The sequence below is a fragment of the Paroedura picta genome, chromosome 5 (assembly GCF_049243985.1).
Source record: "Paroedura picta isolate Pp20150507F chromosome 5, Ppicta_v3.0, whole genome shotgun sequence".
Classification (NCBI taxonomy): domain Eukaryota; kingdom Metazoa; phylum Chordata; class Lepidosauria; order Squamata; family Gekkonidae; genus Paroedura; species Paroedura picta.
This window is the reverse complement of record NC_135373.1, coordinates 104,659,403-104,684,957: the sequence shown is the minus strand read 5'-3', so window position 1 is coordinate 104,684,957 and position 25,555 is coordinate 104,659,403. Positions and strand designations below refer to the sequence as shown.

At 44.7% G+C, this 25,555-nt stretch overlaps 1 protein-coding gene across 1 annotated transcript in view; it reads right to left on the bottom strand.

Moving 5' to 3' along the window:
* The window catches only part of LARGE1 (LARGE xylosyl- and glucuronyltransferase 1), a 351,225-nt gene that overhangs the window by 43,856 nt on the left and 281,814 nt on the right, over positions 1–25,555 (bottom strand). Inside the window, exons 9-10 of the mRNA XM_077339666.1 lie at positions 21,185–21,310; positions 4,011–4,166 (exon numbers count right to left, since the gene is read on the bottom strand). Of these exons, the coding sequence (XP_077195781.1) occupies positions 4,011–4,166; positions 21,185–21,310 (282 nt within the window). The remainder of the gene's footprint in view (positions 1–4,010; positions 4,167–21,184; positions 21,311–25,555) is intronic.

The window sequence follows — 25,555 nt, the reverse complement described above, 5'->3', positions numbered from 1 at the left end:
GAAATAGTAGCAATTAAAGATTAGGAAAACCTAAAATACAGGTTCTGTATATGAAGGTTCTTCACATTTAGTTTGTTGTTAGCAACTATGGAACACCAACTCTGGCCTCTTTCAATGCTACAATAGCCACAACATTATCATAAAAGAAACAGAACACAATTAGTAAAACAATTAAGATCCAAAGTATAAAATTTCACAAATGGAAGAAACCATGTAGGAAAAGCAAGAAATATGTCACTCTGCATAAAGGCAAGGGGAAAAAAAAAACACCAAGCAGGCCATAAGGCAAAAGCAATCAATCTAATTTATGTTCGTTGTAATGCCTCTTCTTAACACTAGCAAGGGTGCAATGAGACCAAAGCATAACTGAGGGCAGTATAAAACCTACTGAACTCCGTGAGATATTTAACAGATATTTGCATTCCAAACAAGGTCTCTTAATTACAAATTAGATTCTAAATGCAATACCTCTAATAACATCAAGTTGCTAGGTTGTAATAGCTTACACACTGAAACAACCCCTGGAGGGCAAATTCTGACACAGCCAGATTGCAAGTGACAGGCACAAGCCATTGATCTTGTAAACAATGAAAGACATTGCTCAGAGAGCTTTCAAACTATCCGAGGTAGGGCTGCTTAAACCTCAGTCGACGCTATTCCAAGTGTGGTGATGGCTGGCCCAATGGGCAAATGCAACATGACATTTTTCCCCCCTTCAGGGACCAGCCCAACCAAGAGGTTTGTTTCAAGGAAACTGACAACATCCTCCCCAGCAGCCGGCGTCACATCTGCTAACGCCACGTTTCCTGGCCATGTAGCTGATTAACTATTCTGTTCCAAGTAGATGCACTTGCTTGGAGATCAGGAAGACTGTTGTGTTGACTTTGGAAGCATGCCTCTTTCTTCCCCTTTGTCTTCCTGTCTAAAGGCCTTGGCTGATGTACATGTGAGTTCTCTGCTTGGTGCTCCTAGAAATGTCCAAAACTGAATTTTTCAGGGATGTAGGGATAACGGCTAATTTAGAGGGTGTTAGAAAGGGATTGGGTGCATCAATTACTATTAGCCATATGTTTAGAGGCAATGGACCTTTGAATGATGAGGAGCAATGATTGGGGGAGACAGTCCTTTGGGCTTCTCTGACTCTGCTGTGGAGCCTCTGAGGCAACTGTTTGGTCACTGTAAAAAGGATGCTAGACCAGGTCAGCCACTGGTTTACTCAAGCAGGACATTTCTCACATTCTAAAGAGAATGGTGTGCAGGTGTCCAAATATAGCAAAGACACAATATTAGTATCAGTTGAGAGTGCTACTAAATGCCTTTGAGGTCAAAAAGCTGGAAATCACTGTCAAACAAGATGAGACACCAGACAGACTTGTAAACAGACCTTCAAATCATTTGTTTGTTTCTTAGTCTTCAAAGGTAGCCCCATGCGCTATCTGATCTGACTGGCTGCAACCCAGTCTCACTGCTGCCAGGTCATGAAGAAATGCACCCAGTCTTTCTAAGAAGGTGCTATAGCTGGGACATTAATTTAGATGAAATGCACTTTGTATCCCCAAAACATCCAAACAATATGATTTAACAACTCCCCAAGAAGAGCTGCCAAACGGATCGAGAGCTGCCAAATGGACCGTTAAGAATACAGATTGAATGTGGCCTCCCAAATTTCTGGAAATAACTAACTATAGACTTTCTGTTTCATATGGATGATCTTAGTTTATTCTCAACCAGTCCTCAATTGACGTTACACAACCATTCAACACATCCCTTGGGTTGGAATTGGGTGCAAGGAAGAGGGTGGTTTTCATCAGGTCTCCACCCCTGGAAGCTCTCAGATTCCTCCCCAAGCTTTATGCAGATTTCCCCAGTCTACCTGGAACAGCATTTGGAGGGGTTGGGACTATCTCAGGAGAGAAGATTTGGTGAAAACCACTTATCAGCCTTGTGATTGTAGAACTGAGGTGCAATCCAAATTATTCTTCTCTTGAATTAAGCTTTTCCTATACTATGGCATTCTGAAATTGTGGGGCTTTATCTGCCACTGCTATGCATCATTGGCTGCTACTAGTGGGGAAGCAGGCAGTGTTATGACAACATGACAAATGTGTTACATCTGACAGAGTGCAACAGGAAAGGAACTGACATATGGATGCTGGTTTTGGCCACATGTTGTTCATCACATATAATTCTACTTTCCATCTAGTTTTCTTCTTAGGTCTCCTAAGACCTTCAATAAGCAATTTCAGTAAGCCATCATGTAGATGCTAACATGCTATGTAGATAAGGATTACGGGGAGGGGGGTGCACTCCTTTTTGCAAAAGGGGCATTACGAGAGCCAGTTTGGTGTAGTGGTTAGGAGTGCGGACTTCTAATCTGGCATGCCAGGTTTGATTCTGCGCTCCCCCACATGCAACCAGCTGGGTGACCTTGGGCTCGCCACAGCACTGATAAAACTGTTCTGACCGGGCAGTGATATCAGGGCTCTCTCAGCCTCACCCACCTCACAGGTTGTGGGGAGAGGAATGGGAAGGCGACTGTAAGCCGCTTTGAGCCTCCTTCGGGTAGGGAAAAGCGGCATATAAGAACCAACTCTTCTTCTTCTTCTTCTACTACATTTCTTCCTCTCTAGTTGTTGATACTGACAATGGTCCCAATGTTTCTCCTTTGTCTACATTGCAGAGACACCCTTTAAAATGTATCATGTATGAAATCCTCCTTCCAACATTTTAAACAAATGGAACTTGGATACACAAACAATGTACCTATATATATAAACACCCTTGCATTAAATTGAAAAGGATCATTTTATCCAACACTCTGAATAGCAAGTTTTGTTCTGGTGGTTCCGAACACTGCTATTGTGTTTCGTAAGGACATGGAAGGAGGAAGAGCTTTGCATATAGCTATTACTGACGGAAACTACCTGTAATTTCACACAATCTCACACAATAATTGCACCTTCAAATGCTACCCCATTATATGCCTCGCAATATATATGCAAAAATACTAAGACGTGTTACTGGCAAAAATGTGTCTCGCAACTTCCATCTCTTTTTCATTTCAAAATCACAGCCTATTGTGCCTGGAAAACACTTTGCAAGCCTGATCCATTTTCCACTCTGCTCATTCCTTCTCTTAGATAATATTGAAGACTCTTTCTTAGTATACTTGTATATACTTGGAATTTACTTTTTCTGAAACTGTTCTTTTTTTAAAACTGCATACATCTCCCCACCCTTGCTGTCTTGGCCAGACACCTGCTCAAGGAGGCTCACAAAGTAAAGACAAGTAGAATCAAATCATTTTTTTTAAATGTAAAACAATCAAGATTAAAGCAATGCCATGTCAGACTAAGCTTATCTCTCTTTTTGAGAAAATTACTACCCTGCTGGATCAGGGGAATGCTGTGGACATAGTTTATCTAGATTTCAGTAAGACCTTTGATAAGGTTCCATAAAGATATTCTTGTTGACAAAGTGGTAAATTGTGGTAGGGATCCTATTACTGTTAGGTGCATTGATAACTGGTTGACAGATCACATCTAAAGAGCGCTTGTTAATGGTTCATCATCCTCTTGGAGAGGAGTGACAAGCTGAGTACCTTAGGGATCTGTCCTAGGCCCTGTGTTGTTCAAAATACTCATAAATGATTTGGATGAAAGAATAGAATGTGTGCTTATTAAATTCACAGATGGGAGGTGTAACAAACATAGCAGAAGACAGAATCAAGATACTGGATGATTGTAAGGCTGGAAATCTGGGCTAAAATTAATTTCAATCGTGATAAATGTAAAGTTCTGCATTTAGGTAGGAAAGTTTAGCCTGGAGAGAAGACGACTAAGAGGTGATATGATACCCTTTTTCATGTACTTGAAAGGATGTTCTATAGAGCGGGGGTCATCAACCCCCAGTCTGTGGCCTAGTGCTGGGCCGCCGGCAGCCCCACCAAAATTCAGTAGGATTGTGTCAAAACAAATCTTCAGTGTTGAGCCATGTTCTCTGAAACTTACGTTTTCACTGTTGACATCAGCCTCACTGGGGCAGCCAAAGAGTTCACGCCTCAACAAATTCCCATCATACTCTAGGAATGTCAGGTAGAGGTTGCGGAAAAACTCCACATGCTTGTTCTTGACTCGCAGCTTTTTGGGTGAGTTCCAATGGATCACCTAGTAGAGAAGACAGAAAGGGAACATATCCAGTCACCAAAATCCAGTCACATTCCTGCCATCTTTTCTTTCCTTAGCCCCTGATTCTTACAGTATTCCCCCTTCCTTTTTTCTTAGTACTGGGATGTTAAAGAGCATTTAATTGGAAAGGAACAATTGAGAGACTTCCATAAATTATTTATTTATTTACACTTCAATTTGCCTTTTCTCAAAATGAGCTAGAGAAAACTGGTTCAGAGCCAAGTTGAACAATTATGCAGGATAAGCTTTCCTCATATCCCTGCTTTCTGTATCAAGGGGTTCTGTGTAAGCTGAAGGCTTGCACTAACTTGTCCATGTCTTGTTAGTGTCAACAGTTTCCAGGGCTTGTTCTAGTTTTTTTTTTGGGGGGGGAGAAGAGAGTTTCTAGCTCCCTTCTCATTCCCAGGCCCTCCTCTTACAGCCTCTTTCTTCCCCACCCATCTTTATGCCTCCCACTTACTGGTGAGTCCTTTCCCTGCCAACATGCAAACCCTCCCACCACCAATGCTCATAGTGACCTATTAGCAATGTGAGTGTCTAGGAGTATGACTTGTGGAACTCTAGCAAGTGGGGAGGGGCAATAGTATACCTTGACAGAAGCCCCGTGTCCTGACAACTATTCTTCCTTAGGCCATGCTGACACTGTCCTTGGCAGCTTGCATTTGTTTCCTTTGTTACAGAGTAGCCCACTGATAAAGCTGCTGTATGATCAGTCCTGGTCTCTCCTGGATAGCCCAGGATAGCCTGATCTCATCAGATCTTGGAAGCTAAGCAAGATTGATCACGGTCGGTATTTGAATGAAAGACCACCAAAGAATACCAGGATCTAGACACAGGGATAGGCAATGGGCAAACCACCTCTGGATGTCTCTTCTCTTGAAAAACCAACCAGGGGTCACCATAAGTCAGATGTGATTTGATGGCAAAAAACAAACAAACAACCATCCCCCCTGCCCCCCTCAATCCAGATTAGCATGCTCTTCGGCAGTGTAAATAGGGGCAACAACAGGGTGAGAAGTAAGGCCCATGGAAGACTGCAATGAGGACTGAAAAAATGAAAGATTGGAACACATTCATTGAATAGAAATGACACTCTAGGCATTAAAAGCAGGTTCTTTGTTTCAAGAATTCACTTGTGTGAATTCAAAAGAGGTCTGGATGTGTGCACATCATGGAAAAGGAAGGAAGAGGGTTTTGTTGGGCACTTTTCCAAACTGACTACTGGAAGCTTTGTACATCCATTAAAGAAATTACACAGAGAGGTGGCAGCACTCTGAGCAGCTAATGCTTTCTCTCTCACCCACTGCCAAACGCTGAGTGAGCAGAGGCTACGGCGCTGTAGCAAACCATTGTAATTTCTTCCTGGTACTTTTCAGTATTAATAGAATAATGTCTCTCTCTTCCTTGGGCCAAGGTGGAAAACCTGTTTTGAGTTCCTGGGACCGAGTATAAAGTCAGGACAAGCCCAGCTCACCGTGTAATTAACGGAGCTACGTAAAGGAGCTGAGTACTTAAAAATTAACTAAATTCTAAAAAAAGGCTGAAGAGACCTCAAGCTGGGTTCACAAAGACACCAGCTGAAGTCGTTGCTGGTCACTGCCTTTTGCTGAGGAAGTTTCAGCTTTGAAATGCCAAGCCTCTGTGTTGTGCAATGAAAAGTCCATGTAATAAAAGAACATGGAAAGGGGCTTGTTGCCAATCTGAACTACACTCAAATCCTTCAATGAGATTCACCCCTGCAGAAATACGTTCTCTTTTTCTTTTTTTGTTGTTCACTGAATGAAACCTCAAAGAGCAGAGCTTGCAAAAACATTGCTAAAATGAAGCGGCGTTTCCCTGTTCCACAGCTGAAGCAGAGAAATAAGTTAATAGAAGCCATAGAGCTGTAGCTAGGTTTTCAAGGCACAGTGGTGTCCTAGAGCAGGGGTAGTCAACCTGTGGTCCTCCAGATGTCCATGGACTACCATTCCCAGGAGCCCCTGCCAGCATTTGCTGGCAGGGGCTCATGGGAATGGTAGTCCATGGACATCTGGAGGACCACAGGTTGACTACCCCTGTCCTAGAGAGCCAGTTTGGTGTAGTGGGTAGGAGTGTGGGCTTCTAATCTGGCGAGCTGGGTTTGAGTCTGCACTCCCCCACATGCAACTAGCTGGGTGACCTTGAGCTTGCTATGGCACTGATAAAGCTGTTCTGACCGAGCAGTGATATCAGGGCTCTCTCAGCCTCACCCATCTCACAGGGTGTCTCTTGCAGGGAGAGGAAAGGGAAGGCGACTGTAAGCCGCTTTGAGCCTCCTTCAGGTAGAGAAAAGCAGCATATAAGAACCAACTCTTCTTCTTCTTCTTCTTCAAAGAACACTTAAGCTGCTTCTAAACAACTACAGAAGGACATAAGGAAATGATTTTGCCTAAATGGCTCAGCATGGAATTATTGATTAACATACCTCCTAAAAAAATCACACTTTTTTTTCTGGAAGGGAAATGGTGAAAAAATTGCTATCATTTTAGGCCATAGATGTTCAAACCTGAACATCATTTTCTGTTGAAACATCTTAAATGCATCCTAGCTGACTGCCAAACTGGAATTCTGTATCATTCCACTTGCTGTTGCTAATTTTTTTTAATTCTCTGGTCTTGTGCACCAGGATTCAATCCTCCAAAAGAAATATAGATAGCCTAACAGGGACTTGAGGTCTCAATTGCTCAAACTGCCCATGAAAGTCATGTGGTACTAAGATACACAAGAACAATGTTACCTAAATGAATGTTTGCATGATACCATAGCAAACTCTGTTCATCCCATATCCATCCTTGAACTGATGCAGCAGGTCAAGAGCTGTTTTGCAAGAAGCCACCAAAAAGAGACTGCTTTGGAAGCTTCTTATTTTAAGCAAGCAAGAGAGGATATTCTTTACCAACCGTCTCAAGCCAAATATGGTCTCTCAGTTTCTGGTATCGGTTGTGCAAAATTCAACAATGGAAAGGATTCTGCCTTTCAGATTTGTGGGCATACGTGGCCTACCCTGCTGCATAATCATCTCTTCATGAAAGATTATTACATGTTCAAAAGTTAGTGGCTACAGAGGATCTGATGGCTGATTTGAACTGAGTTGTAATATGTATAAGTGCACTGATCTCCAAAGTGCTTGGGGTGAGTTAAATGAAACTGATTGGTGTCCAGAACCCCTTTTCTCTCAAGGACAGATTTCAACAGGAGGAGAGAAAGATCGAAGGCTTTTGCAGATGCTCAACAGTGCTATATAAAAGGCTGATGGGTCTTTATTATATAACAAATAACAAGACACCTGGTGGACCAAAATGCATACAATGGACAGCAGTTTTCACAAAAAAATAACATGCTTTGACTTGCAGGAGGGCATTTTGGGATGGAATAAGACGTGGCACACAGTTGTTGGGTATAAACAAGGCTACCTCCCCATGGGAGGGTTGGCGCAGCATGGGAGAGGGAGCCTGACCTAATGGTCAGCGGACTGCACCAACACCCCAGGGAGTCCAGAAGTGCCCTGGGGATCCGCACCATTCCCATCTGGGAGAGTGGATCTCCTTGCCTACTGAAGTCCACCCTGTGGGAAGTGACCTATGTGGGGGAGCCAACAGGTGCCCACCTCATTTGGCTGCCCCAGGCTGCCTGGCCACAAGCCCCCGGCCTCCAAGCGGGGTCAGCCGTGCTCCTTTATGCACTGCCTCTTATGGTCCTAAACCCCAGGGAGTCCGATCACCCACCAGACTTCCTGCCAACAGGCTCCATCCCATGTGACACCCTCAGCTGTGACAAAATATTAACTGCGAAGCATCCACCTCAGACACAGCCTCAAGGCTGATACACATCACATAGGGTGGGTGGGAGGGAGGGAGGGAAGCTGCTCCATGGCGTGCTGGGTGAAGAGGCTGGGACCCATGTACGTGGTGCCTTTATAGGCGCTGCAGGCACTGCCTGCCTCCTTTATGCAGTGAGCACTACATAAGCACAGTCGCACCCGGCATGGGCTGCTGGGGCAGTCACACCTGCCTCCAGCCCGCCCTCCAGCACATCAACTGGCGGCTCTGTCGATTCCTTGCCACGCATTTTCACCAGTAGTAAAATCCAAAGATATGCAACAGAAAAAAATGGGTGGTTTAAAGGGATGCTCACAAAAATATTTGAGATCACCATCAGCTTTAAATGTGGTTTGACATGCAGCTGAGGAAACTATTTGAGAAACACAAGTTCCAAAATCTCCTTTGATTCACTAATTTTTGCCATTCTTTGTATCCTGTTCTATATATTCTTATATATTCCTAGCATCTTGGACTGTCAGGAAGAAAGATGCTGTCTTTCCACAAATGTATAAGTGTCCCACTGCAAAAATTCTTGAACTGAGTCCAAGTTCTGGGAGGTGTGCATGGGAACTACAAATGACTCAGATGTGTTTATTTACAAATGAATGTGCTACAGGCCTGGAGCCTATTGGAAACCAATATACTTAACTGAATCCCTAATTCAGAGGAAGTCAATAATTAGCTCTCACATGCTTCAGCTTCAATATGCACAATGCCAACCACAGAATTTCAATTCAGATTTCCTAGAGAGACCCAGAAAAACATAATCTCTTTTTCATACAAGGAGTCAAAGATTTGGAGTATATATTTTTCCAGACCTTGGCTAGCTCTGAGCTTGTCATGTAGCGGTGTTCTAAAGCACAAGCATCGTTCTTGCTATAACTCTGTGCATGACCAAAGCTTCAATGCAAGCGTGCCATTCTTTCACTAAAAAATCCACTAGACTTGTTATTTTAAAGGCCAAAAGCATGACTAATTAGTATTTTTTTAGTGTTTTTCACGTTAACTACATCAAAGACCAGTTACTACCTAAAGGTTACATACCAATTAATTGGAGAAAAGAGGCCTTCTAGATTCCTTTAAACTTATTTTGCCTCTTACATTTTAGCCAAGAAATATGCACTTTTGGTTTGCTTGCTTTTTTAAAAAAAAGGTGAGTGTAAGTGGGCATAAAATATCTATTTCCAATACACTGATTTAGAAATACCGTGCATTTTCCCATTTGTAAAATGTAATGCGCTTGCGTTATTCCCACAGAGGATGATTCTGTATCTTGTGGGTTGAATCCTGTGATCTATTTGCAACTTAAATTTTGTCCCAGTTTTATCTTACAATTGTCAGGGATGGCTAATGGGAAGAACAACTCTTACATCTATCACCTTCATTACTTAAGTACTGGGGGGTGGGATGGAATAACTTTGGCTTAACTTGGGCTACAAATCTGATAAAGTTGCTATAGCAACTAAGGCCTAGTTGCCTCTGAGGTGACCGATCCTAAGCTGTATTGTTCTGCTTCAGGCTGCAGCCATGGGTTCATGTGATTAACTGTTCCTCCATTAAGAAAAAATCCCTCTACCCAGAAAATGAGATGCCTGAGATAAGGGTACTAGCTTAACCATTTTTATGTAGAGGCAATTCTTTTCCATACAGGTCCCAATCTGCAAATTGTATAGCCCAGATGCAGATTTATTTATTTAAGCAATTATATTCTGCTTTTCTCCCAAAGGGGACCCAAAGCACCCCAGTAGAAAAGAGTTCTTGTGTCTTTCGGGACCTATTTACACACAACATACAGCAGCTGCCTCCTCATCTTGCTATCCCACAGCCTACAGAAGAAGAAGCGATCCGAGCATGGGGCGATGTGCTCAGTGCATCTCCTGAACTTCAGGAAAAGAGATCCCAGCCAGGATTTGCTGGGCTCACAGGGAACAAATTGTTCCCCGTCAGTTCAGCTTTACACTGGCTTTCTTTAAATTGGTATTTTTCTTCTTCAGTCTATTGGATCCCCCCCTCCCGCCAAGGATTTCCAAAAAACTCCAGATCCAAATACCATACCAGCATTGGGATCTGAGATTTTTTGGACATCCTGAAATTGGGGGGGGGGGGCAGGCAATAGACTTGACCCGAAAAATATCAACTAAAAGAAACTGAATATCCCCAGGAACAACATGAGTGGCTTTTGATGTATATTTTCCTAGAGTGACATGGGACTGCAAGAGATGAAACAGCTCTCACAATTTTGTTGATCTAAGGGTCACTTAGCCATGTTGCAGGGAGAAATTTGGCTGGTACATGCAAACAGCCTTGATAATACCTGCTACTGCCTGGAAGTCACTTCTCTGTGACACAACACCCCAGCTGGGATACATGCCTAAGTACCACACAACCCTATGGATGGGTGTGGCCCACCTGCTAAAAGACTCCCACTTGTTGGCCACTGAACTGGTAGGGAGAAGAACATTCCTTTGGGGGAAAACCCATGTGACTGACCCTACCATACAATCCCATTGGTCACGTACACATTGCAGACAATGGAATTTGTACTTGGGGGAGGAAAGCTGCTGTGACTAGTGATGTCACATCTGCCAGATTCCCCATTGCCATCTGGAACTGGAAACGGTTCAAGGACAATCATTAAGCAATTGCTTTCAAAATCCCTGGCTCCAAATACTGCTATAATCAGAATGACGCTCTCTTTTCCAGTGGCTTGAGACCAACTCTATGCCTCTTGACAGGCTCCCCAGAACTAGGGAAATATAATTTAAGAATTAATTTTAGTATTTGAAACATAAAAAACATAAAATTTCATACGTACTTAAACACATGGACACCCATCGATGAACAACCTGGGGCTTTCAAAATAGAAGCTGATACTATTCTAGTTCTCCAGTAGTCATTACTATTCACAGAAGATACTCAGCGTTTTGGGGAGGAGAATTAAAATACAATTGCATGTTCTCATAGCAGAGTGCACTGTGGTCATAATTTATATTTATGACAGACGATGAAACAGAAGCCAAATTAGAATTACAAGCAAGGCTTCAAATGATCAATGTTTCAAAAAGAAGGAACATTACAGAACTCCGGAATTACATCCCCAAGCACGTTATGGAATGGAGGAATTTTGAAGCTGAGGACATCAGCTGTTTCCTCTGGAGCTAGGGGCTCCATAAGGGACATCTGGCAGGTACAGAAGAGGATGTTATTCATTAACGGAGAGGGAAAAGGATGGTGCCAAAAGTGAAAACGCTTACTCTTGCACAAACGAAGTTTGCTTCTGTTTCAAATGTTGCCTAGTCTGCCTGTCATAAGGACTAATATCTAAGTTAATCTTCATTAACTTCAACCAGCGTGCTTTAAAGCTGATGTTTAGGATACTAATTAATTTTCTCTTGGAGTGTACGGTTCCTCCCACATGTTCCCAGTTTTCTTTGAGATTATTCGTTTAGCTCCAATACAGTGATTTTCACATCAAACATTCTATGGCTCTCTCTTTCTCTGTTGCAAACGTCCCAAGGGGAGTGGGGGAAGGGAGGAGGGAAGGAAGGCATCAGTTCTCCTGGGGAAAAAAACAGCTGCTTTGGAGGGGCACTGGCCCTCCTACCCCCACCCCCATACAACAGTGTCTACACAGGTCACCACTGGCCCCACCTTCCCTTCCAACCCCACACCTTCCAAAGACTGGGCCAGGCAAGAATGTCCGCAGGGGGCTGCCTCCTCCTCACCCCCTCCCTCACATCTCCCAAAGGCCAAGACGGGTGGGGAAGGCCACAGCAGGTGGGCGGCCTCTTTCCCACCCACCCCCACATCTCCCAAAGGCCAGGGTGCTTGGATAAGTCCATGGAGGATGCCTCCTCCCCTTCCCTGCCCCCTTGTTATCAGATACTAATTCATTTGTCTCTAACAGAATGCCATTATTTGCCCTTGCAGCTAAGGAAATAAAAGTCAAAGTGATCCTGCAGAGAGCAAATACCAAGAATAACCGTAGGTGGATATATGTAATCCAGAAATGTTCTTATGATGATTAGTAATTGTAATCAGTGTTTTCTCATTCTTTCATTTTAGTATTTTATTATTTATTTGATATGAAATGTTTTAAATCTTTTTATATTGTAATGACCTATGGCTATCTGCAATAAAATCTGACTTGACAGAATTGGCATAGTCCCGGGTTTACTCCATAACTTCCTTGCCATCTGTAAGATTTTCTCTAACATGAGAAAAGCCATCACTCCTAGTGACTCAGAGCACAGATGGAACAAATTTTTATCCTTTGGACCCTGAAATGTAGTGGAGATCAATCTCAAATGCCTTTGCCATACAAACCATCTGTTCTGCATACAGCCTGAGATCTTCCAAAGATGATGTAGATGACACTTCACCCAGTCTCTCCTCACGAACTGGTTCCAGTGGAGCTTCAGATTCTCTATCTGAGAAAATGACAGATTTTTCATTTGACTCCTCATCTGAGTCAAATGTTGGGTCCAGCCCCTGTGGACATGCAGACCTCATGGCTACAGAAACCCCTGGAGGGCAACAGGTGCTCAGTTGTTCCTTTCCTGGTGTTATTTTATTATATTGAATCCAGTTTTGTAGGAAGTGAAGGGGCATGCAGTAAAGCCATGGTGCCACAGTCAGAGTAGCTGCTGGCTGCAGAGCCAATTGTGCTGGCCTCGTGATAACACAGCTCCGATGGAGGGACTGGATCTGTCCTGATCTCTCTTTCTGACAGTGACTGTTTTGGGGAGGCTGATCTGACTGATGTCATTCTAGGTAGACAGCACCCTTTCCCCTCCTTGTTTCTTACTCTGTTGACTGGGCATGCTGATGTTTAGCCCCTGGCTTCCTGCTCTCGCTCTCTCTCTGCTTCCTTTTCCTCTTCACCTTCTTGGCCAGTGGCTCTGAGAGACTTCTCAGCACCAAAGGGGATCTGGATCAAATGGTGGCTGAAGCTTTATTTCGGCTCAGCACCAATGGAGCTTACTTCAGGGAGATGACAGATGGAGCCTTTGATGGCTTGGCCACTTTAGTGGTTGCAGCCGTCATCTCTGAACCCTATAAGGCTTTTCTCCCAATACATTGCCTTCAGCTCAGATGCTCTTTCAGAGTGGGTTTTATTTCTAAATTGCTGAAAAACCTTTTAGTTTGATGCACTGTGCCTTTTGCCCAGCCATAGCACACAGAAGAAGAACAAGAAGAGTTGGTTCTTATATGCCGCTTTTCTCTACCCAAAGGAGTCTCAGAGCAGCTTACATTCACCATCCCTTTCCTGTCCCCACAACAGACACCCTGTGAGGTAGGTGAGGCTGAGAGAGCCCTGATATCACTGCTCAGTCAGAACAGCTTTACCAGTGCTGTGGCGAGCCCAAGGTCACCCAGCTGGCTGCATGTGGGGGAGCACGGAATCAAACCTGGTTTGCCAGATTAGAAGTCCGCACTCCTAACCACTACACAAAACTGGCTCTCACAGAGACCATGTTCTGTGCCATCCTTGCTCCACTTTGGACCCATTTCTGAAACAAGCTCTTCTGAGCAGTTAAAGATTCTGATCTCTCAACACCAACAGCGATTGCTGTCTCAATAGCCAAGCTCTGAAGGGACTTCTTGTGATTTGCTCTTTAGGAACAGTTTGTCAATTTCCTTCTGAACTGATGCAACGTATGCTGAATTATACAAGACAGACCTACTCCATTGTGGGGCTGAAGAAGGAAATGAGGGAGAAAAGGGTGTTGTGCTATTGGACGGAGTGACTATTGGGAGGGAGACATTTACAACAGTTCCAGTGGACAGGCAGATGCCCGTAAGGATTCCAGGCTGGAAAATCTGACATAGCAGCTTACTGCGTGACCTTGGGCCAGTCGCAAACTTTCAACCTCACCTACTGCACAAGTTGTTGTGAGAATATAATGGGTGAGGGAGAGGAGAATGACGCAAGCCTCCGAGTTCTCAGTGTGTGAGAAAGCTGGGGCATAAATGAAGCAAGTAAATAAAATAAATCTTGTCCAGCATAAAGACGATGGACATGGATCTTTACTGAACCAATCTTTAAACCGCCCGTGGCGCCACGGGCGTCACGGACTATATAATTCGGTAAGGGATCTGGAGGTGGGATTAGTCCGTGATGAGGAAGGGTCCGGATTGGACCCTTCCTCATGACAGACAATTGGAGGGACCAATTGGCAGGCGCGAAGCGCCTGCCGATTGGTCCCTCCGATTCCCAGCTCCAGCAACTGCGAGCCGCGCGCAGCGCGGCTCGCAGTTCCTCCTGACCTGACGCGGCGAGAGGCGCGAAGTGCCTCTCGCCGCGTCAGGCCACCGACCCAGGGAGCCCCCGGCAGTCGCGCGAAGCGCGGCTGCCGGGGGTTCCCTGCCTGGCGGGCTGACGCGGCGAGAGGCGCGAAGCGCCTCTCACCGCGTCAGCCCGCCCACGCTGAAAGAAGCTCGGACCAGCCTGCAAGAAGCCCGGACCTCCGCCGCCGCCGCTGCCTGCCGCCGCGCCGCCGCCTGCCGTTCCCCCCCCGCCGCCGCCGCCCGGCTCTCCCCACCCCGTCGCCGGTGCCGCCGAGGGGCCGGGCCCGCTGGCCAGCAGGGGCAGGAGCGGCGGCGTCGGCGGACAAGCGGCGGCCGAAGGGGACACGCAGGCGGCCGGCAGGAGCAGCAGGAGGCGGCGGCGCCGGAGGAGGAGCGAAGCCCCGGCCGCTGCCATGCCTGGCCGCGAGAGCGCCGAGAAGTCGACCCTCGGACCAGCCTGCAAGAAGCTCGCCGCCGCCGCTGAAGGAGCCGCAGACCAGCACGCCGAAGACCACTGTAAGGTCCTAGCGCCCGCTGCATTCCCCTGCAGCGGGCTTGATTACTAGTTTACTTATAAGAGGACAAGCAAACGAGACGCTATAGGGTACGTATCAGAGGGGCTGCAAAGTGCTGGATATTAGACTGGCCTGGATATGTTAGACTGGCCTGAACCAGTCTGTCGTCCTTAAGGGCCTTAGCTAAGTTCCGTTCCTATTATATTGTTTAAGATCACTTAAATTGTGTTATTTAGATTATTGTTGTTGTATTTGTTTATGTTATATATTAATTCGTTCCATGTATCCCCCCCCCATCTTGTATGTAAACCGCCCTGAGCCATACAGAAGGGCGGTATAGAAATCAAATAAATAAATAATAAATAAAATATAGTTTAAGGCAGGGATACATGATCATAGAAACAAGTATGGAGTGTTCCATTACTTTTTCCGTGGCTATGATGCTTTCATTATGCTGCAAAGTTTCCAGGACACTGATAAGGCCGGTCAGCGTCTCCATGAGCTCAACTGGACTAGCAAGAGGTGCACCAGGTGAACATGTCTGAGGAGAATCGGAAATGACTGTTTTGGGTTAAGACCTTGATATAAAGCAAATATCAGCAGACAAGTTTTACTAGGTTGCTCCAGTTTGGAAAACACGTCTGAGAAAGATAAGGCGACTCACATATAACTAGATTCAGGTGGGTAGTCGGGTTGGCCAGCGAATGCTGGCTGGGGCTCATGGGAATTGTAGTCCATGGACATCTGGAGGGCCCCATTTGACTACCCCTGTTTAAGACCAACAAAGGTTTATTCTGGGTATAAGCCTTTATATCTGAAGAAGTGCGAACACAAAAATAAAAACAAAAACATCTTCTTCAGTTATTTTGATTGTCCCAAATATGTATGTGGTACATATTTGACAACTAGCAAATTCTGTTGTCAGACTAAAGCAGTGAGGTCAAAATTGTTTGTTGTAAAAATCACAGTGTGTCAGCTTGTGGTACAGGATTTCTGTTACCACGAGGTCTTTGACAATGTATGCAGTTAAAAATTCCACAGATGGATTCAGCAGCGCATGAGCGGAAATATAACTTGACTTGACACAATTCTGCTCATGCTAGATTTTGAGCATCATTTAGCACTCTCTTTTCTGTGTATTTTAGTGCTCAGAATGGATCACATAAGATATTACACTAGTAGAAATGCAAGTGCATAACAAGCTTAATTTAGTTAATGATGTGACTGCACTCTTTTCCTCACATTTTGGCTTGCAGAACAATACTAGCACAAGCAAAAATTCTGCACTGGATCTAACTGTATTGTGTTGTGCATTTCCTGGTCTCTGCTGCCTGTCACTGTGGAGCAGCAATGGAAAACTCAAGATCTCATGACAGCTTGTTGCAGTGGTTAGGAGCAGCAGCTTCTAATCTAGTGAGCCAGGTTTGATTTCCTGCTCCTCTACATGCAGCCACCTGGGTGACCTAGTCACAGCTCTGGTGGCGCTATTCTCACAGAACAGTTCTGTCAGAGCTCTCCCAGCACCACCGACCTCTCAATGTGTCTGCTGTGAAGAGAGGAAGGGAAGGAGATTGTAAACTGCTTTGAGACTCTTTCTGGTAGTGAAAAGCGAGGTATAAAAACCAACTCTTCTTCATCATGACATAGGTACACATAACGAAGCATTATGCAGATGCTAAATTGATATGGTGCATAGTTTTTCTGGGGGTGGGGTTGGGAAACAGGTCATATGTTTGCTCAAAGTACAGCATATGACAACGTAATTCTATTATTTTTCTTTGGTGGTTGAAAATTGAAAATTAGCAATTATAATAATTTTTCGTCCCTCTATTTGTAATCTAACAAATACTTACCACATTCAAGCAGAACATTTTTAATTAAATGCGCAGGATAGCTTTACTTGATTTTAAAATGTTAAAAAAAAACCTCCCCCCAATCCTCTGAATGTAAAAATATCACTACTTGTTAAGTTACTGGAATGAGATTAAGCAGTAAATTTAAGATGAGAATGGTCCGAATGAATCAGAGTTTATATATTTATATAATAGTTCCGCAGAGCCTGCAAAACGGAGCTCTTCCGCCAGGCGTTTGTCTAAGGCCGGGTGATGGCCCGGGGCTAAGATCGGACCCCTCTCCCCGGAGGGGGGAGGCCAGTACTAAACTGACCTGGTTCCCCAGAGTGTTCCATCCTATGCCCAATTATCCTCCGTTCCCTTCTGCTCATCCAGTGGGCCTGTACGGGAATAGTTTTAATCGCCATCATTGTGACTTAGTCATTGTTTTAATGGGGTTTTAATGGGGAATTTTAATGGGTAATATATTGTATTTGTATTAAAATGTTGTGAACCGCCGCGAGCCGGTTTCCGAGAGCGGCGGTCATACAAATCAAATAAATAATAATAATAATAATAATATATGAACTGCAGGCATCCACCTTCATAAAACAGGATGGGTACAAAATGACTGCGTACCTGAGCCATGTGCTTTTACTGCCAACTACTGCAGACGGAATTCCTGCAAGTACACGAGGACACTTTCCATTCCCCTCAAGACAGAGAAGCACTCTGCTTGCACACTGGGGCCACATCATTGCCTAACAAGCCAATGCTTCCATCGCCAAGGTTGTGAACAAAGCAGCACAGCGATACCTGCACAGCTGAACAGCAGCCAACTATGAAGACTCCCTAGCTTTGGAGCATAATTATCTCATGATTATGTCCCCCGTTCCCTGGGACTTTGAGACCAGATGGAATGGAGGCTGTCTCAGCTCTGGGGGAAATACTGTGGTTTCATCTGATTTGAGGGACACGGAGGCCTGTGTCCAGCTTAGCTTTGCATTTAAAATCTCCTTCTGTGTTTCTTTCCTCCAACACCATCCTTCTTAATCCTGTAACACCAACATATACAATTCATCTTTTTCTCTTCCACCCCCTGGAGGCTTTGGCTACATTATTCTTCACTCCAGTATTATTCAATATGAAATAGAGAATGTGCCAAATATATTGCATCACGCCATTTATTTTAAATGTCATGGGAACTGTCCAATTTCCAAGTTTTCTTTTTTTTTTTTTAAACCCAGTCTGCGCTAAATATGTCAGCTGCATATTTTCTCCTCAGGCACACAATGGAAGGTGTTGGTTGTACTGATGTGTTGGAGTATATACAAACTGCAAGTTGAGCAGATCAAAGAGTGAGATCAGTCTAGAACAGCTGTCCCCAACCCCTGGTCTGGTGACTGGGACCGGTCCGTGGATCAGTCGGTACCAGGCAGTGGATCCTCCTTGCCCTGCCACTCTGCCCTGCCACTCTGCCACCAGTTCACCTTTGGTGCTCTCCAGCGGCTGCCACGGCTGGGGCTCCCCCTTGGTGTGGCACTGCGCCGCTGCTGCCGGCAGTGCCCTCCAGCGGGCAGCAGGAAGTCAGGGGCACTGGCGGGAAAGCAAGCAGAGCAGGGGCTCAGGCAGCAGCGACGTCCCTCAACAAAAGACTACCCCCTCCCCCGGGCCTCAGTAAATTTGTCAAGCGTTGACCGGTCCCCATTGATAAAAAGGTTGGGGACCACTGGTAGAAGACAATGATCAATTCCATTTAAAATGGTCAGCACAACACGCAACGTGGCTTAAGCACGAACAAGTTCAAGCTGTGGCAATTTTTTTCAGAAATGGTTTAAAAGCTGGCTTCTCTCATACACCTCCTAGACCTTTCTGGCACAAGCTCTGTAGTTGTATTTTACACTGAAGATTTGCTGTCTTTGTGCTCTCTGCATAGCTAAGCCACTGGTGTTTGTCCCTTCCCCACTGTGAACTAAGAGAATACATGGAGGTGTGAATTGTTATGTTGAATTGGAAAGAGGCCACATAGGTAAGGAAGGAAACTGATCACCCCATGAAAGGACATTCAGTAAACTAAGACTGTTCTGAAGTGTGCTAGGAGGCATTTATGCTCTTACGAACTTTAACTTAAAAGAAGAGTTGCATAGCAAATACATCAGAGAAACAAGGAAACACGGCTTTATCACAAGTTCTTACTCTTATTGGCCAATCCGACCCCACCCACTGGATTAGTTGAGGATCTAGCATTTCAACAGAAATAACACTGACTTTTGAAAGTGAAGTGGCATTGTGGAGAGATGCCCTTCACCCAGGAATGTACCCCAATGTTGCATTAATTGGGACTACACTCTCTCCCTGTACTCTCATAGCTGGGGGATGGGAGAAAGGCGCCATCAAGTTCCCAGCACACAGCACATCACTCCTAGCTATGCTAAGGGCACTGGGCTAAGCAGGAAGATGGATATTAATTCAGACCCTGCTGCCAGGTTACACCAAAAGAGGATAGAGACCACTAACAACTAAATGGCTAGAAACTAAACTCTTCCATTTGGGGCAGGGAGAGCCAAATGATGCCCAGATGTGAAGGGTTCCTACAGAGTAGATTATAAATTCCCAGGACAGAAGGAAGGAACCACTTTTGGCAGATTTCTGTATGAACACCAGCCATAATGAATGAAACTTTCACCAAAATACTCCATCTTGTCTACAAGGCAGTGGGTAACGGAGAAGAGTCGCAAACAGGAGATCTATGGTAATGGTAAATTCTAACTTACTACAAGTAAACCTAAAAGGTAAAAGTAAAAGTATCCCCTGTGCAAGCACTGGGTCATGTCTGACCCTTGGGGTGACGCCCTCTAGCGTTTTCATGGCAGACTCAATACAGGGTGGTTTGCCAGTGCCTTCCCCAGTCATTACCGTTTACCCCCCAGCAAGCTGGGTACTCATTTTACCAACCTCGGAAGGATGGAAGGCTGAGTAAACCTTGAGCCGGCTGCTGGGATTGAACTCCCAGCCTCATGGGCAGAGTTTTCAGACTGCATGTTTGCTGCCTTACCACTCTGCGCCACAAGAGGCTCATCTACAAGTAAACCTAGCCTATCCTTATTCAAACATCACTTTTCCTAGTGAAATTAGAGAGAACTCCATGTTTTCACCATTTCTGTGGTTCCTTGCCTGAAATCTTTGACTAGTATCCATACACCCTTTTATTCATTTATTAAATCAGTAGTGAAGCCAGTTTATTTTCTGCTATGGAATCCAGACTATTATTGGGTGCAGCTAGATTCTCCTCCCTCCCCACTCCTCACCAATTATATTCTCCAAAACAATTTGCACAGATAGCATTAAAGTAATAGGATTAAGATAGTCCAACAGAAGTGGCTGGTTTGAAGTGACACTATGTCAAAGCTCAGGTACTTCTGTATAGCTTTAATATTTTGATTATTAGCACCCCCCCCCCAAATGTATGTCACTGGAAAAATATTTTCAATGGTGCTTGTGCAGGATAAGTTTTTGTTACATTTTACCATGATAATGATGTTTATTGCTGTTGGTTTTATGTTGTTAACTGCCCTGAGACTCTCCACGGGGAGTGACCGGATACAAAGTGTAAATATAAATAATAAATAGATGAACACAAGAAGTGTAGGGAGGACAATCTGAACACTGCAGCACATCTGTCTATTATATTAGATTTATTCCCTGCCGCTATTGGCAAGCCATCTCGCAGCGGGTTACATAAAAAGATGAAACCCCACATAAAAAGTTAATACCATCCACATACCCCATTACAGAACAGAGCCTGGTGGTGAAAAAAAAAATGAATCGCAACCTTCTCACTCAATTTTCCAGCAACCCCTACCTAGTGCCTCAAGAGAAAGTCCTGGGATACCATCAATCGAATAGATGTCTAGCCTGGAAGAGCCCCTCAGATCTTCCGTGCCCTGGCCTCAACTGAAGACCTGGTGGAAGAGCTCTGTCTTGCGGAACTGCAACAGCTCCTGCAGGGCCCTCCGCTCTTCTGGGAGCTCATTCCACCAGGTTGGGCCCAGGATCGAAAAGATTTCCCACTATTACAATTGATCTCCAGACAATAGAAATCAGTTCCCCTGAAGAAAATGGCTGCCATGAAGGGTAGACTCTATGGCACTATACCTTACTGAAGTCCCCCACCCTCCAAACCCCACCTTCCCCAAGCTCCAAATCGCAAATCTCCAGGTAGTTCGCAACTCAGAGCTGGCAGCCTGAGTTGTACAAAGTAATACATGCCATTTTTTAAAAATTACTGAAGGCTACATCCCTTAAACCAGGGGTAGTCAACCTGTGATCCTCCAGATGTCCACGGACTACAATTCCAGATGTTCATGGTCTACAATTGTAGACCATGTTTATTGTAGACCATGAACATCTGGAGGACCACAGGTTGACTTCCCCTGCCTTAAACCGCATTGTAAAAACAATGTGCTCCCTGACAACGAACAAGGCAAATACCATTAGCCAGCAACTGTGTTCAACTTTACCTTGAGATCAGACACATCTCGATAGCACTGTTCAGAGCGGGTGTGGTCAGACAGCTGCACATTCCAGAAACAAGGAAGCTGGTACACCAGAAAGGGATTCTGTTTGATGACTGCATTGAAGATATCCTGGTAGACAAGGAAAAAATTTTTTTTTTAAGTCTAACAAGAATTGTCACTGTTCTGAAAGAGGCATCATGGTCCTGTTCTAGCCCTTCAAAATCACAGGTAGGATAGTGAGGAGCTGCCAGTCTTCATCTGAACTGTAAATCGGTCATACAGTTTGACGTTCGACAAAAGTTTTGCTTCTCCAGCATCTGGCTTGTAGGTTTGAACTCAAACCTTCCTATTGATTCAAAGAGCTCAACAAAAGCTCTGAATACAAAATGAATATATTTCCCTACCCTTCTGTCACTGTTATGAAAATATGCCTGTTTGTATGACTGTGATTGTCTAATGTAGGGGTTCCTGACCTTTTTGAGACTGAGGGCACATCTGGAATTCTGGGAGCAACAACGAAAGGGCTGCCACAAAATGGCTGCCATGGCTTACCTTCAGCACAGTGAGGATTGTCGTCCCGCAACCTTTTCCTTTGTCTGAGCAAGTTTTGTTTTCCCTGAGGTTGATATTTTCATTGCTCCATTTTTTAATATTCTGCTGTTTAGTCCCCACATTGTCCCCTCCACTGCCAGTAGTTAGCTAATTAAACCTATCTAGCACTCTGATGGTGGTGCACACAAATAATGAACTCCACCTCTCTCAGAAGTTCACCACCCCTCTGCCCTCCTGACTATTCTCTTGGGAGTGCCAAATGCTAGTCTCTAAAAGCTGTACGTCATTGTCTATTTTCTTGGAGGCACAAGAGAACAGAGAGTTAGATCCTAAATAACATTATATACTTACTTCAGACCAACATGGCTATCCACTTGACTCTACCTCTGTGTACCCTTAGTAATGCTACCCGTCTTCTTGCGTGGTGCAAGCCAAAAATGCTCCCTCCACCATGATGCTGCCGACCTCCGCAAGATTTTGAGCAAAACATCTGCATTCTATGCCCTAGGGATGTCAAATGAACATGGCAGGTGGGAAATACCTGGTCATTGCCTCCCTCCTTCCTTGGGACAGCCAAATGCCTTCCTGTGCAGTGTGAAATGCTGCGTAATTTTTGGAAGTCCAAATATCTGCCTCTGTTTGCTCTAGCATGTAGCAATGTCCTTGGACACACAAATAACTTTTCTACAAGTACATAGATAAACAGTTTTCAAGATGCTACAACATTCGACTTTGTTTGTGTTTCACAAGGCGTTTTGCTTATAATTGCACATATCTCAAAAATTTGGCAGGGATAATCATCTGAGTGACAGGTACAATCCCTGAAAAATTCATCCAAAACTAGATGGAAAACAAAGGCCTTATGGCTAGAAATGTCTTTTGCATTTAATCGTCTATAAAACGAACAATGCTTTGAAATGAATACAAAATGGGGGGGGGGGGATGCATACTCCTCAGTCCCCTCCCTCAACAACAAAAGCTGACCTTCAGGTTCTAAAATTGTGCCGCCCAAGCTGTGCTTCCTCTCTCACAGGGAGTCATACTGCAGCATATGGGTCACAAGTGACAGAGGAAAGTGTCAATGTAGGTGTGAGAGAAGTCCAGGCAACATTTGTGCAAATGTCATGCAGTGCTAGAGAATGGATGGTGGGCTAGAAAGTCACAGAAAGGAGGTGGTGGAGGAGGAAAGCACACAGAATTTGCATCTAATCAGCTAAGGTATTTATGGATACTTAGCAGGTCACCACCCTGGAAACACATTGTTTGGCTATGAACGGTCAACATGTCTCTCATTTCTGCCTTTGTCTCTGTCACTCCTGTAATTTTCTGGAAAAGGATTTTCTTTCCATTGCATCTAAAGAAGTGAGCTGTGACTCACAAAAGCATATTCTGGAATAAATGTTGGTAGTCTTTAAGGTGCTACCAGACTTCTGTTTTGCTACAACAAACTAACATGGCTACCTTTGGCATTATCCTCTGGAATTATTCCCTCTGCAGGCAAATTAGAAATTAGAACTACATTGACACTTTCCTCTGTCACTTGTGACCCTACCCTACCAGATTATCCTTTTTATACCTCATAGTTAAACTGAATCCATGAAGTAACACAAGCATTGAAATGGGCCTGTATCATGAATGCTGCTACAAAGGTATAAAATACACACAGTATTGTGTGTGAAGAATATCACTGCACTCATGCGGCACAAAACTGGAACTGACCACAACTGCTCAACATAGAATCATAGAATCCTAGAGTTGGAGGGGCCTTACAGGGCATTTAGTACAACTTCCTGCTCAATGCAGAATCATCCTATAGCATCCATAAGTACCTGCCCAGTCGCTGCTTGAAGACTATCAGTGAGGGGGAGCTCACCACCACTTTAGGCAGCTGATTCCAATGCTGAACTACTCTACGAATTCCCCTCCTCACTGATTTCTAGCTGGTACCATTCTACATGTAGTTTAAACCCATTACTGTGGATCTTATACTCTACTGCCAACAGGATCAGCTCTCTGTACTCCTCCAAGTGGCAACCTTTCAAACACTTAAAAGAGAGCAGTCATGTCCCCTCTCAACCTCCTCTTCTCAAGGCTGAAAATTCACAAGTCTTGCTGTACATTATGCATGTACTGCAAAAGGGACATATGCACATCCTTCACAAATACCCGTTATTGCTCTTATTGAAGTAATATCAGGGTTAAAAAAATCTAACATGTGTGATGTAGCTCTCAAGGCTATGGCCATATCAAGGTTATAATTTTCTAATTTAGACTTTACTGGGCACATTTATTTTTGTGCTCATTAATGGAAACAGCACATTCACATGGAAACTGTGTAGTTATCCCCTCGTCCCCAGAGATTTGTGTGGGTTTTGGTTAAGTAGTGGATGTTACTGATTTGCTGTCACATCCAATAAAAGAAAGCAAAGATATTGCCCTCATAGTTACTAGCCTTATGAAAAGGAGCTGACCTTTTATTTTTGTAATGCTCGAGAAATTCTACAAATCTCACGGAAACCACATTTAGTCATGCTTTAACTATAACAACTAATGTCTTTAAAAGGGCCAGATAACAATACAGTTTTTATTCTAGTGTGTAATGCTGAAATGCCAGACTGGAATGCAGATTGTCCAGCACTTACAATCATAGAATCATAGAGTTGGAAGGGGCCATACAGGCCATCCAGTCCCCCTGCTCAACGCAGGATCAGCCCAAAGGATCCTAAAGCAGTGGTCCCCAACCTTTCTGAGGCTGGGGACCGGCAGGGCAACTGCCCTGCTCGCGCATTGCGCATGCGCCATGCGCAGCCGAAATCATGCATGCGTGGCACTTTTGCGCATGCACGGGCGTGGCCCTGATTCCCTCTCCCCACCCTCCCGCAGTAAGAAGCTTCCCGGGCCGCAAACTTGCGGCCTGGGAAGTTTTTTACTGCGGGGGGGGGGGGGGAGAGGGAGCCGCGGCCCGGTGCCATGGCCTTCACGGCCCGGCACTGGGACCACTGTCCTAAAGCACTTGTAACATATACAGTCTATTCTGGCTACTATTACCAAAGAATGTATGCCTAGAGCCATTCTAAGTTAGTAGTCCTGACAGGACACTCACTGCAGAACAGTTGCCATGATTTCTAACATACTGTTCTGGAGGAAAGAGCTTCAAAATTGCGGCCAAACGTGGCAGGATTTTTAAAATAGACTTTGATAGGTTTTGAATCAGGACATTAATCGCTCCACATCCCTATGTCCCCTTCTGCAAAATGAGGGTAATGAGTCTTTTCTAACTCCCAGCTGAGCTGTGAGGATAATATCCTTAATGTCTGTAAGGTGCTCAGACTGGAAGGCCAAGGATGGAGGAGAGGGCGGTGACTGCAATAGTTGGAGACAGATGAAACTGTAATGACTGTTTGTTGAACTGAGAATGACAAAACCAGCAGAGGAGGAAATAGTGTTTCTTAGGAGCCTGGAGCCTTACGTTTCAAAGAAGGCCGACTACATGGATTTCTTAACAAGGAAAAAATATCAGGAAAAAAGAAGAAGAAGAGTTGGTTCTTATATGCCGCTTTTCTCTATCCAAAGGAGTCTCAAAGCAGCTTACAGTCGCCTTCCCTTTCCTCTCTCCACAACAGACACCCAGTAAGGGAGGTGAGGCTGAGAGAGCCCTGATATTACTGCTTGGTCAGAACAGCTTTCTTAGTGCTGTGGCGAGCCCAAGGTCACCCAGCTGGCTGCATGTGGGGGAGTGGGGAATCAAACCCGGCTCACCAGATTAGAAGTCTGCGCTCCTGACCACTACACCAAGCTATGTGCCGTAGCCACAACAATATA